The 17,730-nt window shown below is 43.0% G+C and overlaps 2 protein-coding genes and 1 non-coding gene across 3 annotated transcripts; all 3 read left to right on the forward strand.

Annotated features, from left to right (window-relative positions):
• The first annotated feature begins 2,302 nt into the window (after positions 1-2,302).
• On the forward strand, positions 2,303-2,373 carry TRNAG-GCC (transfer RNA glycine (anticodon GCC)). Its single transcript has one exon. It is a non-coding gene; the product is annotated as a tRNA-Gly (tRNA).
• A 4,912-nt stretch (positions 2,374-7,285) lies between these two features.
• On the forward strand, positions 7,286-10,075 carry LOC4333617 (glucan endo-1,3-beta-glucosidase 8). Its single transcript, XM_015775876.3, has 2 exons — positions 7,286-7,791; positions 8,850-10,075. Exons 1-2 carry the CDS (start codon positions 7,451-7,453, stop codon positions 9,985-9,987), a joined length of 1,479 nt encoding a protein of 492 aa, XP_015631362.1. The 5' UTR covers positions 7,286-7,450; the 3' UTR covers positions 9,988-10,075.
• A 187-nt stretch (positions 10,076-10,262) lies between these two features.
• Positions 10,263-14,303, forward strand: LOC4333618 (uncharacterized). The gene is made up of 7 exons (XM_015775877.3): positions 10,263-10,667; positions 10,757-10,833; positions 10,996-11,130; positions 11,827-11,881; positions 12,007-12,094; positions 13,351-13,449; positions 13,538-14,303. Exons 1-7 carry the CDS (start codon positions 10,390-10,392, stop codon positions 13,667-13,669), a joined length of 864 nt encoding a protein of 287 aa, XP_015631363.1. The 5' UTR covers positions 10,263-10,389; the 3' UTR covers positions 13,670-14,303.
• The last annotated feature ends 3,427 nt before the right edge of the window (positions 14,304-17,730 follow it).

Consider the following 17,730-nt stretch of genomic DNA (forward strand, 5'->3'; position numbering starts at 1 on the left):
AGTTTGTAGAAACTAATAAGGACTTAGTTTACATGCATTGCCCCTTCCAGAAAAAAGTTAGCCGATTGCATCATCTTCGTCTTGCTTCCTATCAACCTGGTGCACTGAACGTTTGTCATTTTCGCACACTTGCGGCATTTTTTATTTGGGCGCAGCATGTAAGGTGCTGAGCTTCTCTAAGATAACGTCAAGCGAGTACTCCCTCCGTCCTAAAATAAGTGCAGCCATATTTTTCCGCGCCCAACTTTAACCATCCGTCTTATTTGAAAAAATTTTTAAAAAAATTAAAAACATAAGTCACAAGTAAAGTACTATTCATGTTTTATCATCTCATAGCAACAAAAATGCTAATTATAAAAAAATTTTAAATAAAACGGACAGTCAAAGTTGGACGCGGAAAACCATGGCTGCACTTATTTTAAGACGGAGGTAGTATTTAGTACAAGTAATATAGAAATGCCGTCATTGATCCTAGTGTACGTCTACCCGATTGTTCAGAAGGTAGTGACCCGTATTGACACGCGCGCAAACACCTGCTTGCACACAATGCCAAACAGCGAACAGTAGGAGGAAAATTTATTCTTAGGTACATTCCCTCGTCATATACGGTAATATACAAGTTGTTGTTATGAAAAAATTCAATAAAGTGATAGATTACTTCGCAACAAGATTAAATTTAATTAATTTCTAAATGGTACAACGAAAAAATAAATTAGATTGTAAATGTACGTTAACTAGCTATGATTTAAATTGTTTTTTATTGTAACTTGTAAAAGTTAAAATGTTTATAGAGTGGCATACCACATATTTATCTTATTATGTTTTTTTAAAAAAAATATAAATATTTAAGTGACGTACGAGTTTCCTTAGAGTTTGAAACCCATTCTTGGAGTAGAAACACGAGTTTAAAACAAATTTATTAAGTAGATTATTGACTTACGTCAATTAAATGTTTTGATATGTGAACTTAATATAAATAATTTAGAATAGTAAGTGGTTTATGCAATATAAGTAGTAAAACGTTTTAACAAAATATATTTATCGAAGAGTCAAACATATATATAATCTATTTCAACAGCCCGTTAAATAATTTAAAAAGAAATGAGCCTTAATCTCATCGCTACTTTATTCAGCTGGAACGCGCTTGTCGTGGCTTCGATTCGGGTCTCCACGCGCTAACGCGAGACCTTGTGATCAAATTCGTCATCGTAAAAGGCAGGTTTCTTGTTGATTTTTTTTCTCTCTTACCTTTTTGCGTGGATTAGTTGGGGTTAAGCAAGAAGCATGGCATCTGCTTCATTGTGTCGAGTGGCAGCTATCTACTTTAGCTTGGGTGTTTGTAAAAATCCACTTGATCCTCACTAGGCAAAGGTTGACGCCATGTTTCCGGGCAAATTCTACTGCTGCGTTTTTTGAGAACATCTACTTCTTCGTTGGCTTTCTCTTTATCACTACTATACTCCTTGCCTAAATTTTAATATCAGTGGAGACCATCGCCAAGAAGCTCACCTTGTAACATAAAAAAAATTAAAAAGAAGAAACAGTTTGAGTGTGAATAACTGCTTTGAACATGTTTTTTTAGCAGGAAAATTGTAATATAATAATTTATTAGTGGTCTAGAAATGAATTATTGAACTACTCAGGGTATGGGTTTGAATAATGGGAAATGAGGAGTGGGATTGGTACTGAGAAATGAATGAAGGGTTAGAATTAAATGGATAAGGGAGAATGAATGGTTGGGATTTAAAGATAGGTGGGAAATCATTTCCTTGGACATTTGATGAACACTGCCTCAGTTCCTATTCCATATGGGATACCAAATCGTGGTAGCAGGGGAGCACGGCGAGAACGAACACGATTCCCCTCTTGGCCTCGTCTAACTGCCTTTTCGGCCGGTGAGCGGGCAGAGCAAGGTATACCGCGCGCGCGCCGGCCCGCGCATCACGAGAATCGTGCGCCGCTGCGATCCCCGCTTTAATTGGGTGGTGGTTTTTTTTTCCCGTTCGCTGCGTACGTGCGGGGGGCACGACACGACGGAGGACGCGTGGTCCAGGTAGCAGGGACCGATCCCTATTCCCTTCCCCTCTGCATCTTGTTTTGACGACCTCCCCCCCAACAACAGTGTCGCTGTCCGCATGTGCTGTGCTACGGACTGTAGCGTACGCTGGATGGGCTCCCCCGTCCGCGTCGTCCTGCCCACTGCCGCCGCAACGGGCTCACGGCTCCGCGTGCCTGCGTGTACGGCGTACATACGGCGAAAGGGAAAGAATTTAATGTCTTTTGTCTAAACTCTGACATCAAAGCACCAGTGGTCTAGTGGTAGAATAGTACCCTGCCACGGTACAGACCCGGGTTCGATTCCCGGCTGGTGCACGTTTTTCCTTTTAAATTTTCTGTTATCTGTTTTGTCTTTTAATTTTCTGTTGTCATCTGTTGTCTGTTGGGCGATGTTGCAGACTTGCAGTACTGGTGCTTCGTTCGTTTTGTCTGTTGTCTGTTATGCTTCCACTGTGCAGTTAATTTCGCGCAGATTGAGAACTAGCCAATCCGCCAAAGACATGCGCAGATGGATTCTACGCGCCGCAGTCGCTCGGAGGACGGGATGAATAAAAGAAACGAACTGGTGGACCGCAGCGGTCGGCGAAGGGCATAGGCCTATAACACAACACACGTACTCTCTCGCGCGCATGCGCGCCACGCACGATCCACCTGCCTATGCCTGATGCTCCATAACTCAATATAGCTGTACACGTGTATCGATCCGATAATGTCTACTACATCTGTCTAAAATAAATGCAGCCATAGATATCCGTGTTTATCGTTTTGACCATCTGTCTTATTTGAAAAATTTATAAAAAATATTAAAAAAATTAGTCACACATAAAGTACTATTCATGTTTTATCATCTAATAACAATAAAAGTACTAATCATAAAAAAATTTCAAATAAAACGAGAGATCAAACGTTGGACATGAACAGTGCTAAGACTATACGGAGGGAATAATGAGTTTGTTATTACACGTGTGTTCGTATTTGAGAGCTCGAGCTGCGGCGCCGCGTCGAGCAAGCAAAGGAGGCCAGGCGACCAGGGTTTAAGTTAAGGGCTTATCGTGGGGGTACGGAAATATAAATACCACAGTAATTTTCTTAAATTTAAATAAATTTAAAAAATAATTTAAATTTTTGATAAATTTTACACGGTTTTTCACGGTTACCGCGCGGTAACCGTACCTACCGCCGAGACATGGTAACCCCGGCCCTGGAAAACCTTGCATGCAAGCGCGGAAGCTGGCAGGCGCCGACGCGATATGGAGGCGCGTGAAGACGCAGAGCAGGCCGGACTGCAAGGAGGACGTCGGCCGCTTGTCGTGGGCACCGTGAGAGCGGGAAACGATGCCGCGGCGCCGAGCCGCCGAGGCCCAAAGTGCCGGGTGCTGAACAGCAGTAGGTAGCACTAGCAGTGCATGCCGTCAGACGACGTTGCAGCGAGCAGATAAGCTAGCATACTCCATCCGTTATAAAGTATAAAATGTAACATCAGATAAGGCTACTGTTTGGGGTCTCCGGTAAGTGACTGAAATTAAATCGCTATCTTGCTATATCGGCTAATTTTTCATTCACTATTTGCAAATCAGTAAATCTTTAATCTATTGGATGACTAAAATGAGGCCTCATGTTTTATAGTTTGATTTATTCGTAGATTTGTAAACACAGTACAAAGGCGTAGATCATTCATTTTGGTTATGTTTGCGCCTGACATCGTATGAGATTAAAATTATCTTCACCCGTTACTAGTCATTGTGCTAGCATCATAAGATTGGAGTATTAATTGTTCTCATTGGTACAACATTGTCACGTTAATTCCAGTAATTGAAAACGTGACGGTGCTCCGTTGTTCGTAGTTTGGGCTTTCCATCCTATCATCAATGATGAGGCCCATATGATTATCGTGTTGAGACCCGGTTAACTCAGAATGGTTAATTAAAGGATAAGTCTACTTACCGCCCCTTATCTTTCCATCGAGTTTAGTAGATATCCCTAAACTGCAATACGAAAAATCTTCATCTCTTATATTGACAAAACCGTTCAAGTCAGATCCCATGATAATATGGATACTACCTCCGTCCCAAAATATAGTTATTTCTAGCACAATACCTTGTCCCAAAATGAAGCTATTTCTTTACTTACCTCCTTAACCAATCACAACTATTCTCCACCTACTTTCTCTTTTCAACCAATAACACACTTCCTCTAATTATTTTCACCTACTTTCTTAATACACGTGACAACCTAAAAAATGTCTACATTTTAAGACGGAGGAAGTAGTTGTTTTGACTGATGTGACATCCTTTTGATAGAAAAGGAAGAATTGAAACATGTGGTGTGTACATGTAAATGGACTTTCACCTGTCCCCACCTCCCCCATTTCTTCCCTAGGAGCTTGTCGGTGGGGAGAGGGGCGATGATCGGCAACCCCATTCATGGGAGGATGCAACGGCAGTGGGATGTCGGCGACGAAAGAGCTCCAGAGTTTGTGGCGGTGTAGGATGTGAGAAGAGAGGTGATGGAGCCAGGGAGTTTGAGCTCACTAGCCATTCATGGGAATGTATCGGTGATGGTGGGTGGCTAGAGAGGATGGGGTCGTGGCTGCCTGTGGTGGCAAAAGAAGAGAGCACGTTGTCTCAATCCACTAAGACGCTCGCACTGATCACGAGAGAAGGTGAGAAGGGAGGGCCCTAACCTGGATGACGGTCATGGCTCCTCCTCTAATTTGGTCGTCCCTGCTTCGATACGGTCAGTCCTGCTTTGGTTCAGCCTTCATCGTCGCCATGATAGGCCCACCGTTGTACTGGACCTCCTCTCCCTAAGCCAACCCCCACCTCCCCAGTCACTGCTCCGTGCCGACGTGCTCGATGCGTCGAGCTCCAGGAAGGAGGAGAGATGGATAGGTTAAGGGAGTAGGGGGGGTACGTGGAGGAGAGTGAGGATGACATACGGGGTCTACTTTGTGTTTTTGGCACGTAAACACCTAATTAGTATGAATGGATTGGGTCAACTTGCCACGTCACCAAAAGAAACCATCTATACTGCTGGAGGACCTAATTTAACCCGGTTTGTAAGTTGGGGTTTAAGATTTCTGATATGGCGGTTAAGTGATGTAGATTAAACTTGACGTAAATATGAGGGATAGCAAGTGGACTTATTTCTTAAATGGGCCACGGCCCATATACACCTCCAGGGATTCCCACTATATGGGCCGAGCTCTACCTGTCGTTTGTTCTAGCACCGTCTCAGCTTAATCTTCCCTTTCCTTTCGCTGTCTCAAGCTGAAAACAAACTGCAAGATTACGCTGTCAGGCAGTGCCGAGTGCACAGCACAGCTGCACACCCTTCTCACCACAGAGGCGGCAACAACGAAATAAAACATAAGAAAGACCCTGTTTAGATCCTCCAAAATGGTAAAAGTAAGAAACCTGTTTCACTTTGCTAAAAAAGAGCCATTCATTATTCGTCCTGACAAAACAACAAAAACGTTATGATCTTCCAGAACTCAAAAGGTTTCCGTAGACAGCGACGCCCCCGGCGACCTACTCCCCCCCCCCCCCCCCCCCCCCCCGGCCGGCTGGGCAGAATCAAATTGCAAACAGCCACGAGATCAGGTGAGATATACAGGAGTATTAGCTAAAAGCAACTCGCCGGTGTGAGCGTGAATGAACAATGGTTACATGAAAATGGACGGGAAGCAAAAGTCGATTGGATTCATCCCTTGTCGAGGAAACGAAAAATTAAATAGACGGTACGTGCAGAGATAATTTTCAATCGGTTCCCGTGGGGCTGTGATCTCTTTCTTTTTTATTCGCATCGATCAACCATCTTGTTCGGATAACAACTTTATTCTATATATACTTTTTTGACGATACAGGGACACGCATAATGAGATTACTACCGTATTTGTTTCTTGTTCACACATGGCATGGCATGATGGTAGCAGCTAATCCTACCTTACTGTTTTATCTTTTTTTAAAAAAGAGGGAAGACGAAAAGCAGCTGTCTACGGTACCATGAGCTGTAATGGAGTAACACCACTAATTTTCATGGCCTTGATGTCACGCCATGAAAAAAACTTATCCATGAGTAGTTAGCATCACGCAAGGTCGACACACACGCTGTTCATCTGGCTTGATTAGTTAAGCAAAGGTAACCGTTGGATGAAAAACACACATTCAGATCTTCTTTTTAATAATTTATTCTTTTTTATGGGAAACACAGGAGAAAGCTCCGTATCAGTAGCTACTCCTTCTGTCCCAAAAAATCAATTAGGATAAGCTCGTATCCATATTTATTGTCCTATAATAAATCACATTCTATTTTAGTTTGATTTTTTTAATGTACGGAGTACGTTCTTGAGGTTGTTGGGAAAACTGGTGTCACAGTACATGGGCGGTGATGTAACTGTTGCTACAGTACATTAACCTTGCCCTATCTTTGTCTTAGCGCTGTGCATCAGTGTTATTTCTCTGTCTCTGATCAGCTTAAGCATAAGCAGAGGATGTGAGCCCGTTTATGTGTGTTCCTCATGCGTGATGCATCTAAACATGTTTGATGCGACCTTTTTGGGATAATAATAGCGACAAGCACGCCAAACATGACTCTCTATACGTTTCAATTTAAATTTGACTACGGCTTATAAGATAACGAGCTGCGAAGCATATCTCAGCCGGTCTTCGGATTCCTTTTGACAAAATTTCGAAAAGCTTGTTTCAGAAAAGAATAATATGTGTTGCTTGTATGAACGAAAAAGACCAGCCTCACCTCTAGTTCAGCTGTTTAAACCCACAGTTTAACATTGCTTCAATCTGAAAAAGGTAGGTTTTTCTAATTCGTCATTCACCTCTCTCCTCCATCTCTACCCCCCAAAACAAAAAGTCAAAATCAAGCACTCCCAGCTAGATGCTTAAGCTAATCACAGTATCACACCACTGAATTTTTCACTCTACATTTTGACTTAGCTTTCACCTTTGCATATGTTGCTTCCCTGTTCTTTCTCCCCAGACCGAAAGTTGTTGTCAATCCATTCTTGCCATCTCTAACCCATCCCCTAATCCCCCAATCCTCTCTTAAATCTTTCTGCAAATGCACCGTTTCCAGTCACTGTGAATTGTGATACACACGAAAGCAAATGTAACAGTCGTCCTTGAATGGAAAAGTTTGAAAAAGCTTTTACCCGCCGCTGCTGCTTTTTTTTCTCTTCCTATGTGGTTCTTCGTCATCACACGTTCAGTTCTATCCAAAATCCCCTGTCCTTGTCCCCTCCTCCACAAAAGCAGTCCACTAGAATAATCGATCCCCCACCCTCCTCCAATCTCCCCATCACTCGATTCGCGCTCTAGCTCTAGCTTTTCTCTCTTCTTTCTTGGGCTGGCTATCTATAGCTTGCTCGCTGTCGATCATGGCGAGCCGCTCTGGTGATCGGAGGCTGGCCGTGGTTGCGTTCGCGGCGGCGGTGTTGCTGTCGGCGGCGGAGGGGCTCGGGGTGAACTGGGGCACGATGGCGTCGCACCCGCTGCCGCCGAGGGCGGTGGTGCGGATGCTGCAGGACAATGGGATCAGCAAGGTGAAGCTGTTCGACGCCGACGCCGGGACGATGGAGGCGCTCGCCGGCAGCGGCGTCGAGGTGATGGTGGCCATCCCAAACAACCTGCTCGACCTGCTGACGGACTACGACGCGGCCAGGGACTGGGTGCACGAGAACGTCAGCCGTTACAGCTTCGACGGCGGCGTCAATATCAAGTGAGTCCACGCACCACAGCTGCATGATGCCACCATGATCATCTCCTCCATCCATGGTTCAGATATTGAGATGCTCTGCATGGTGCAATCCTCTTTTTTTTTTCTTTTAAAGAAAAAAAAATCCTTCTTACATTCAGCTGTTGCTTCTTCAGGTGTCACATATTAGTTGTAGCTGTCAGAATTCGATAGGATTTGGATTGATGTGTTGCTCTTTTTCAAAATAGTTATTGAGTTTTTATTCTGATTATGATTATGACATACTTATATGTGCATATTAATTATCTTTGCCTCGTGCATAATTGGTCATGGTTCTGGTTCTATTATGCATTAATTCCAAAGTCCTTTTGAGCTGATCTTGAATAATGCTCTGGAGTAGTTTTTGAAGTGATTGATTACTATGGGGTGACGTGGATATTCTGCTGGCTGATTCGGAGAAGCTTTCTGATCAGTAAAGTGGCAACCTTAACATCAACAAGTTGAAAGTTAAAATTATGCATATGCGTCGCATTTGTCCAATTGTTCCGTCCAAACTCTGTCTGAAGAATATAGTAGTACTCTTTTAGGCATTATCTGATACTATATTTTCTTCGTCTAAAAAACCAACTTTTAAGGATAATCATCTTTAGAAGTTGATTTTTATTTGGGATCGAGGATGTATTAGGTGTTTAGATATTGACAAAAGATCTGAATATGATGTGTCATCAGTACTAGCGATCCTACAAGGATCATCCCTCTGAATTCTAGTCTACAAAAAAAAAAAAGCTATCTTGAAGTAGGGCACTTAATCTAATTTTAGTGGCCATCGGTACTTTGTAGGCATGCGCTAGATGACTAGTGTCTTTATGACATGGAACTGTTTAACAAAAAAGTGTAAAAAGAAAGAACTGTTTGTTTGTTCAGAAAGGTTAACACTTGCACAAAGATGTACATATAAACAATGTTTATATCGTCTAATCACATTGATATTACTCACTAGATGCGCTAATTTGGAAAATTATTGAGATTTCTTCTGGTTGCGGTGGGGTAATATCGATTTCTTGATGAAATTTGCCCTGCAGATATGTTGCCGTCGGGAACGAGCCATTCCTGTCGTCTTTGAATGGCACGTTCCTGAACGTGACCTTCCCTGCTCTGCAGAACATCCAGCGAGCCCTCTACGACGCCGGCCACGGCGACACCATCAAGGCCACCGTGCCGCTGAACGCCGACGTGTACAACTCGCCGGAGAACATGCAGGTGCCGTCGGCGGGGAGGTTCCGGCCGGACATCGCCGGGCTGATGACGGAGATCGTGCAGTTCCTGAACCAGAGCGGCGCGCCCTTCACCGTCAACATCTACCCCTTCCTGAGCCTGTACGGCAACGACAACTTCCCGCTCGACTACGCCTTCTTCGACGGCACGACCAGCCCCGTCGTCGACACCAACGGCATCCAGTACACCAACGTGTTCGACGCCAACTTCGACACGCTCGTGTCGGCGCTGGTCGCCGCCGGCGTCGGGGGCCTCCCCGTCGTCGTCGGCGAGGTCGGGTGGCCAACCGACGGCGACAAGCACGCCAGGGCGGACCTCGCGCAGCGGTTCTACGCCGGGCTGCTCCGGAAGCTGGCGTCCAACGCCGGGACGCCGCTGCGGCCGAACCAGTACGTGGAGGTGTACCTGTTCAGCCTCGTCGACGAGGACGCCAAGAGCGTGGCGCCGGGCAACTTCGAGCGCCACTGGGGCATCCTCCGGTACGACGGCCAGCCCAAGTACTCCATGGACCTCGCAGGGCAGGGCCGGGACACGGCGCTCGTGGCGGCGCGCGGCGTCGCCTACCTCCCGCGCGCGTGGTGCGTGCTCAACCCGAGCGCCACGCCGGACGCCATGAGCAGGGTCGGCGACAACGTCAACTACGCCTGCACGTACGCCGACTGCACCTCGCTGGGCTACGGCTCGACGTGCAACGGCATGGACGCCGCCGGCAACGCCTCCTACGCCTTCAACGCCTACTTCCAGGTGCAGAACCAGGTGGAGGAGTCGTGCGGTTTCCAGGGCCTCGCCGTGCAGACGCAGCAGGACCCGTCCACGAACGCCTGCAACTTCACCATACAGATCGAGCCGTCTGCGGCCGCCGGCCGACGGCCGGCGGCGGTGGCCGTGACGGTGGCGACGGCCATGCTGATCTCGGTTCTCGCCGCCATGGTCACGACGCCCTGATTGGCGTGAGGACATAGTTACATTTGTAGAGGTTTTCTGCTTGATTTTGTAGATACTTTGGTGTTGCCTATACAGCGATTGATCGATACACGCTCGTTTGGTCGTTTCGATGTCTAACTGGGTGGCTGAAATTTCGGCCCATGAAGTAGATGGGCTTGTAAGTTGGAAACAAATTACGGCCCATTTATATATGGATATGGGCCGGTTTCTGTGACGGCCCGCGTAGCTTCGGAGGAAGCGACCACCTTATCCCCTCGCTATCCCCTCCCACCTCCGAGATCCCCACCTCCACCATTTCTCTTTCTCCCACCTCCACCGGCGACGCCACCGCCGCCGCCTCCTCCTCCTCCGCCTCTCTACGGCAGCCTCGCCGCCGCGCCGCGCAGCGCAGCGCAGAGCAACATGGAAGCGACGGGCGCCGCCGTATCCGCCTTCTCCACCGCGTCCTCGTCGAGTCCCGCGGCGCCTAGACACGGCCGTCTCCTGGCGAGCCCCGCGGCGTGGCGCAGCGCACGGACGCTGCCACCACGGGCCGTCGCCTCCTCCCGCGCGACGGTCCTCGTCTCGAACCCTCCTCCGCCGCCGCTGCCGCCGACACCCGCTCCTGCTGCGGTCGCGCCCTCCAAGGTCGACCGGTCCGGGCGGTTCTGTAGCCCCCGCGCCGCTCGCGAGCTCGCGCTGTGAGTCCTCGCCCTCGAGCCCGAGAACTTTGGGCTGCTTGATTCGGTTCGTATTTGTCGCTAATGGCTGCCTGCCACCGTGCTTGCAGGATGATTTCCTACGCGGCTTGCCTTGAGGGCGCCGACGTGGTGCGGCTCTTCGACCGCAGAATCAGCGCGAGAAGAGGTGAGCCTCCTCCTGACGCCTCTTAGCTTCTTTGCACTATCCTTGTGATCCACTAGCAGCATCACTGTGCTGCACAATGGCTTCAATTGTTTGGCCTTCGTTGGATAGATGAATTTGGTTTCTCTTTGCCTCATTCTGGTCTTGTTCTATATGATTTTGCAGAACCTGGCTATGTTTTCGATAAGGCGTGCGTGGTGAACTACAACCATATGAGCTTCGGTGGGGGACCTCTGGAGGTCGGGACAGAGGAGGAGGCTGAGAAGCTCATGAGTCAGAACGAGAAGGATTCAGCAAATGGTAACAACTTTTTTGCAAATGTTATTCTCATTGAAACTAGTTCTGCATCTTGCTGGATGAAAATTGGGGATATAGCACTGGCACATGATCTTACTTAACTATTTCTTCAAGAGCTCATTAACTAATCGGCTAATCGCAATGACTAATCCTGCAAGTTCAATCACTTGCCATTTTGCAAGAGCAAAAGTCCCCTAGATTACCCTAATCCTGTCCTTAATACGAAGTCAATGTCACAATCGCAATGCTATTGGTTTTATGGCAATGATATTATGCTTGCCTTTTATAAACATTTGGAATATAATATGTGTTTTTTTGCAGTATATTTATTCAGGAAATAATGTATCCTTTTTTTTAAAAAAAAACTGTGAGTATTTTTAGATAATACTCCCTCCGTCCCATAATATAAGAGATTTTGAGTTTTTCCTTGTACTGTTTGACCACTCGTCTTATTCAAAAAAAAAAATGGAATTACTATTTTGTTTGACTTACTTTATTATCTAAAGTACATTAAGCACAACTTTTCGTTTTTTATATTTGCACAAATTTTTTGAATAAGACGAGTGGTCAAACAGTACAAGCAAAAACTCAAAATCCCTTATATTATGGGACGGAGGGAGTATGTTCACAACATGTCTCTGTAGTATATTCTTGATGAATTATTTAATTTGACACAAGATTCATTGTCTTGTAATTCAGAAGCAGAAGTTCTTTCAGCTCCTCCAAAGCTGGTGTACAACAACTTTGTGTTACGGTATTTTTTTCTTCTCTCCTCTTTTTGGTTGGTATAATCACATAATGGACACTGTTGTTTAGGTAACGTGTTTTTACGTGCGGGGTCCTTGTAGGTATTTTTCTAATTACATGCTTTCTGAACAGACTGGCTCGAGAAATTTTAGTGGCTGTTGCCAGTGGATGGGACAAGCATGTTGATATCATCAACAAAATAACTCCCCAGAATTGGAAGGTTGGATACTTTTTTTCCCAGTGTTGTATATCGATCCATCAAATCTTTGTACTTGCTTGCTAAATCGTGCATAAGTAGAATGCTTGTTGATTTAATTGAAAGGCGCTATATATTATTAGAGAACATAATCCCTCAGTAATCACTAGTACTGAATTATATATGCATCTTGTTACTATATTGTGTAACAATCTAGTTGGAGCTGCTTTTGCCTCATCACCGTGCTAAATTATCGAACATTTAGGAACAGGGTTATACCTGCCATTTGATCATTCCTATGATCAATTTCTCAAGTAAAACCTGCATCTTAGGAGTAGGTTACTTGCCAAATAAAACCATTTGTCACATAATATTTTTAATACATTTTTTTAACCTTTAACTTACATCCCACTAAAAAAAAGTCAACTCATGGAATTTCAGACTACTATGTATAGTTTCCACTTTAAACAGCTGTCAATGTGATGGATTGGGATGTTCCCAAGCCCCGAAGCGAGTGCACAGTTGGCCTACTATAATGACCAAAAGGTGTAGCACCAGAGCCCCACAACTTTGATTTATGGGGATCAAAACTGAAAGTAAATGGTGTGATTGAGCTCACAATGAAACTCTCAGTCACAGTAAATGAGAGTTGATTGTATTGATTGGTTGCATGTAATGATTAATGTTTGGGTAGTATAAGTTTATTATTAGCGTAGTTGTTGTGTAGCAGACAGGCTGTAAATGAATCATTAATAGAGAGGGCTTAGAGGGGTGGGAAAAGAGGATATTGTAGTTAAGTTTATACTAAAAAGAAGGGTATAAAGGATTCGTTAATAGTAATTAAAAGCTAAACAAAAATTGAGGCCTCTAAATTTTTCGTGCCCGTGCATCTTGAGCAAGCCACATTTGAACCATGTTAGGTGCTTGTTCACCACCTTTTGCTATGGCTGTAGGCATCCCTCGATGCAAAAGCCAGGATTTCCCTGTTATCTTTGCATTGCTCACCTGGTTCATTTCCCCTTCTATGGGGCTTGATTTCCTACAGGCATAGTTGTCATATAGAGGTGCTAGTTATTTAATACATCAGCTACCTTCTTGAAATATCTGAAATTTTCCATCAATGTTAGTTGATTCTACCCAAAGATCCCTGTTTTTCTAAACAAAAATTTTAAGAATATGAAAGACAATAGGTTGCCCAATCACATGCTTAATTGCTGATTTAAATGATCATGTTTTGCTTCTATTTAATTTTTGCTGACTCGCCAAAATTCTGTGGGCAGGACGAACCTGTTGCAAGGATCCTTGAACTTTGTATTCTTCATATTGCCATGGCAGAGATGACATCAAAAGGAACACCTCACAAAATTGTCATTAACGAGGTTACCATTTTATCACAATCTCCTTCATATTTTAAGTTTGACAAAAGAAACATATAAATATCTATCTTGTTATGTCCATTGATGATAGGCTGTGGATTTGGCAAAACGGTTCTGTGATGGTGGTGCTCCTCGGGTAATCAATGGATGCCTTCGGACATTTGTGAAGGATCACATGAACATTGACACCAGTCAGCCAGCTCCAGCTGAGTCAAAAGCGTGAAGTTTTTGCAAATATGAAAATATGAATCATCACAAATATGATTCAAAGAATAGAAGCACGGAGAAAATCCTGCTCTCTTTGTCTGATCTCCTTTGGTTGTTTAAAGATTGATTGGTGAAGTTGAAAGGAGGCAAACATGCTGGACTTGTGGAGAACTAGAAGTATCTTCAATATTTAGCTGGTGGTTAGACTAGATATGTTGAGCCATATACTGATGATGCACTCTTCTTGAAGAACTAAATGACACTACTTCTAACAGCTTTTGCCATGCTGATTCCTGTGCTTAATGGGACAAGAGAACCTGTATCATAGTGTATGTGTAAAGTTGCAAGGTAAGGGTTGCATCTCTCAATTTCACAATAACGTGCTTGAGCTGCTGAGTAAGTTGGGAGTTGGGAGTTTGCAGCTGATACTATGGAAGATGCATTTTCTCCAAGATTTGGATATGATATATTGTGTAATTCTACCTGCACACGAGTTCTGTTCAAATATAAATTTGGTACACCTCTAATAGTATTTGTATTGTATATGGCTGCAAACTTTTCCTACGAAATTCTTTGTAAGTAGCATGGGTTGTAACCTGCTTAACGATCCAATGATTGCTGCTTTAATTAATAAGTTTGTTGCAGGAGAATTTTCTTTTTCTTTAGGATATACTCCTATTTTACTTCAAAAGCTCCAATTTTCTTTTGATCGAAGCACTGTTGCATTTGAACTGAGCTACAAGTCTGTGACAACTTACAATTCGGCCTGTTTGGCAAGGCTCGGCCCTAGATTTTTTTTACATTTTAGTTCTTTTTAAAACATTTATTTCATAAATAGAACTTAAAAAAGTTTATCTCATGAATGGACCTTTTTTCGGTGCCAATGACCGTGACGCCAATGTCTAACGTCTCAGTGCCAATGATATTGGTGCTTACATCCTTGCTCTGTGAAAGCTAAGTCATTGATGTAAATGGGGACAACACATATGTCATTGGTGTTAAGGAAACATTTGTAAAAAAAATTCTAAAAAGGCTAAAATGTAAATATTTTTCTTACAAACAGGCATATTTTAGCTATTTTTACAATTAGGTCCTCGATGTCAATGTTATTGACGTTGCTCCCCTTTATATCAGTGACTTAGCTTCCACAATGGGGGCGAGGGTGTCAGCGTCGTTGACGCCGAGGCATTCGACCTTGGTGCTGAGGAAAAGGTCTATTGCTAGAATAAGCTTTTTCAAGGGTATGTTTGTAAAAGACAAAGTTTTCAAAAAAAATACTAAAATGTAAAAAAAAATCCAGGGGCTTGGGCTCTAGAGTCATAGAGTTGTAGTCCAATTGTACGGTTTCATATTTATCAAAAAAAAACAAAGCGAAGCGGGCTACAGTTATTTTTTTAAAAAAAAATGAACTAGAGGGTGAAATAGGGTTCAGACCGCTCCACAGCTCTACTTCAAACTTTGCTCATGAAGTTCGATTTATAAGCATGAAAACATGCCTCAAGCTCCAAACAGTTCCATAGGATAAAAAAAGGGGTAAAAATACAATCCTCCACATGAAAAAGGGATTATTTTAATGTTATAGGACCTTGTTTAATAAATGGGTTGTGGGAGGTGGGATTGGGAAATAGAAATAAGTGGATGGTTAGGATTAAATAAACTGAAAGGAATGAATAGCTAGGATTGAATTTTACCCTTCGATGGTTGGGATATTTTTTCCCAAACCCATTTGCCATACAAATCCTGAATGTATTGAATTGAGTTCCCTATTTAAATCCATGTAAGGATGAGATATGAGGCTCGAATTCAATGCTTGTTTTTTTTGTTGGTTCGTTGATTATTAAAATGAAAACAAATCAAAATCAAATTCAAGAGTTGTTTGGTTGTACAGCTATTAAGAAGTCAAAGTCAAAATGGCATGAACGCACCTATTAGAGATGGATGTTATGATGGCATTGCACAAGTGATGACGCTGGGATATCGACTATATAGGGGCATTGGCAACGGGCCGATCGAGGCATGTCACTGGTGAGCTCATGTGAGTAGCATGGTGGTCTGACGGAGGTGACGGATGAGAGGAAGAAGATATGTTCCTCATTTCAATCGACTAGTCACCGTGCACATGTGACGTGCATCACTTTCACATATAATCGATGGTTGTGTCAAAATAAGTCCTGAGAACCATGAGGCAAATGCTATATTGGTTTATTTATACTAAAAATGGCATTGAAAAATAGCGTATTTGTTTCTTTTACTATCTCAAGACAGAAATTTGAAAACTAGCCAACCTTCTTTTCCACTTGCTAAAAAAAGCTGGTCTATTGGAAAGAAAAGGGGAACATTGGATAGGTAAACACCACATAATTTAATTACGGCGTTCACCGGATTAAAGGGGAGTAAAAACGCTGATTTAGAGCATTGATTGGTAATTGGAATTGGAATAACTCTAGGCCTTTGGGTATGTGCAACAAAAATGAACAGTAGGCTCTTAGGGCATGTTCAATTACAGAGTAACTTACAGTGTTCTTTACTGCCTCTTCTCAACTTCTACTTCCTCATTTTTCGCACGCACTATTTCCATACTTCAAAATGGTGTGTTTTTTCAATAATTCTTGGAGACTTGATCATAACCTGGTGGAATGTCTGGCTTGAGCGAAATCAAAAGATTTTTCAATAGGTTGAGCAGAATGAAAACCAGGTGGCATTCTTGATTCAGGGAAATATAAACCAAATAGACCTATCCACAATACCCTTATAATCGTCTTTTAAGGGACTGCGAGTCCTTGTAAGAAGTAATTAATTGTTTCTTAATTGTCCTATGACCACTTTACTTTCTCTTTTCTTCTAATGTATTCAGCAAGTCTTTTGCCGCTTTTACTTAAAAAACTGTTTGTTTTTTTAAGTAAATTTGCTTTTAAAAAACCATATTAATATATTTTTCAAGTTTATTTTAGCAAATACTTAATTAATCATATGATAATGGATCGCTCCATTTTTCATATGAAGAGGTGGAGTTTCCAACCTCTACTTCCGAACACAACATAAGTATTCGGCTATTATATGCGTACACATATATTATAAATATTAGTTATGTCGCATTATTAATTATCTTCTTATTTAGGCCTACCTTTTATTTTATCTCTCCTAATCTGTTCACCAATCATGCGGGTTATTGTAGGACGCCGCTCATAGGCACCGTGCAAGAAGTTGACTAATTAGTCGATGGCTTCTATCTCTCCTTATAATCTCTCTTCTAACTATGCCAGCATCTAATAGTAAGATTTCCCCACTGCACTCATCCTTAGAGTTGCTAACTAAACAAATTTGTTGATAGAAAAAGAGATGATAGGATAAACAAATATTCTGTTAAGCTTAACAATGACTCAAGAACTCTTACTCTCCCTCTGTCCCATTATATAAGGGATTTTGAAGGTATGTGACAGTTCCATGTCTAGATTCGTACTGCTAGAAAATGTCACATCCCTCCAAATTCTTTATATAATGGGATAAAGAGAGTAACATTCATAAAAGATGGATAGGAAAAAGGAAATAAAGGGAGTAAAATAAGTAATTCTTTTGGTGCATCAATAGCTAAAGCATTTGTTGTTTCAAATTCTATAATCTATGTGATGTGTATTGACTTGTCCGTGTCAAACTCTATCTTTAAACATGTCATAAGAATACGATGTAGTGGTTAAATAATATCTAAATTAACTACTTAGTATTGATTTAGCGAAAAACTATAATACATGATCAAGCCAAAGCAACCGTTAGGATTTTCCTGTTAGTATTGATTTTCCCGATATGTAGAAATGTAACTACAATTCAATTTGAACATAACTTAAACCTCGAAAATGAATTGAACCAAATTTGATTTGATCCCTTTAAACCAAGACCGCTTTTAGAGTTATTTTGATTAAACAAAAAAAAGACTTACAGACAGGCATAATTTCCACCGGTGATCCCACCGCGCGACCGGTTGCAGCAAGTCACCCCGCCCCACTATAAATATCCCACCGACCGGCAACTCCCCGTCCACCCACCACCTACACCCCCACCCACTGACCCCCTCCCCTCCTC

This window comes from Oryza sativa, chromosome 3 (assembly GCF_034140825.1).
Source record: "Oryza sativa Japonica Group chromosome 3, ASM3414082v1".
In the NCBI taxonomy this organism is placed as follows: Eukaryota; Viridiplantae; Streptophyta; class Magnoliopsida; order Poales; family Poaceae; genus Oryza; species Oryza sativa.

Coding starts and splice junctions, on each gene's coding strand:
- LOC4333617 (XM_015775876.3), top strand. CDS start 7,451: ATGGCGAGCCGCTCTGGTGATCGGAGGCTGGCCGTGGTTGCGTTCGCG. Junction 7,792..8,849: donor GACGGCGGCGTCAATATCAA/GTGAGTCCACGC, acceptor TTTGCCCTGCAG/ATATGTTGCCGTCGGGAACG.
- LOC4333618 (XM_015775877.3), top strand. CDS start 10,390: ATGGAAGCGACGGGCGCCGCCGTATCCGCCTTCTCCACCGCGTCCTCG. Junction 10,668..10,756: donor GCCGCTCGCGAGCTCGCGCT/GTGAGTCCTCGC, acceptor CCGTGCTTGCAG/GATGATTTCCTACGCGGCTT. Junction 11,131..11,826: donor CGAGAAGGATTCAGCAAATG/GTAACAACTTTT, acceptor CTTGTAATTCAG/AAGCAGAAGTTCTTTCAGCT.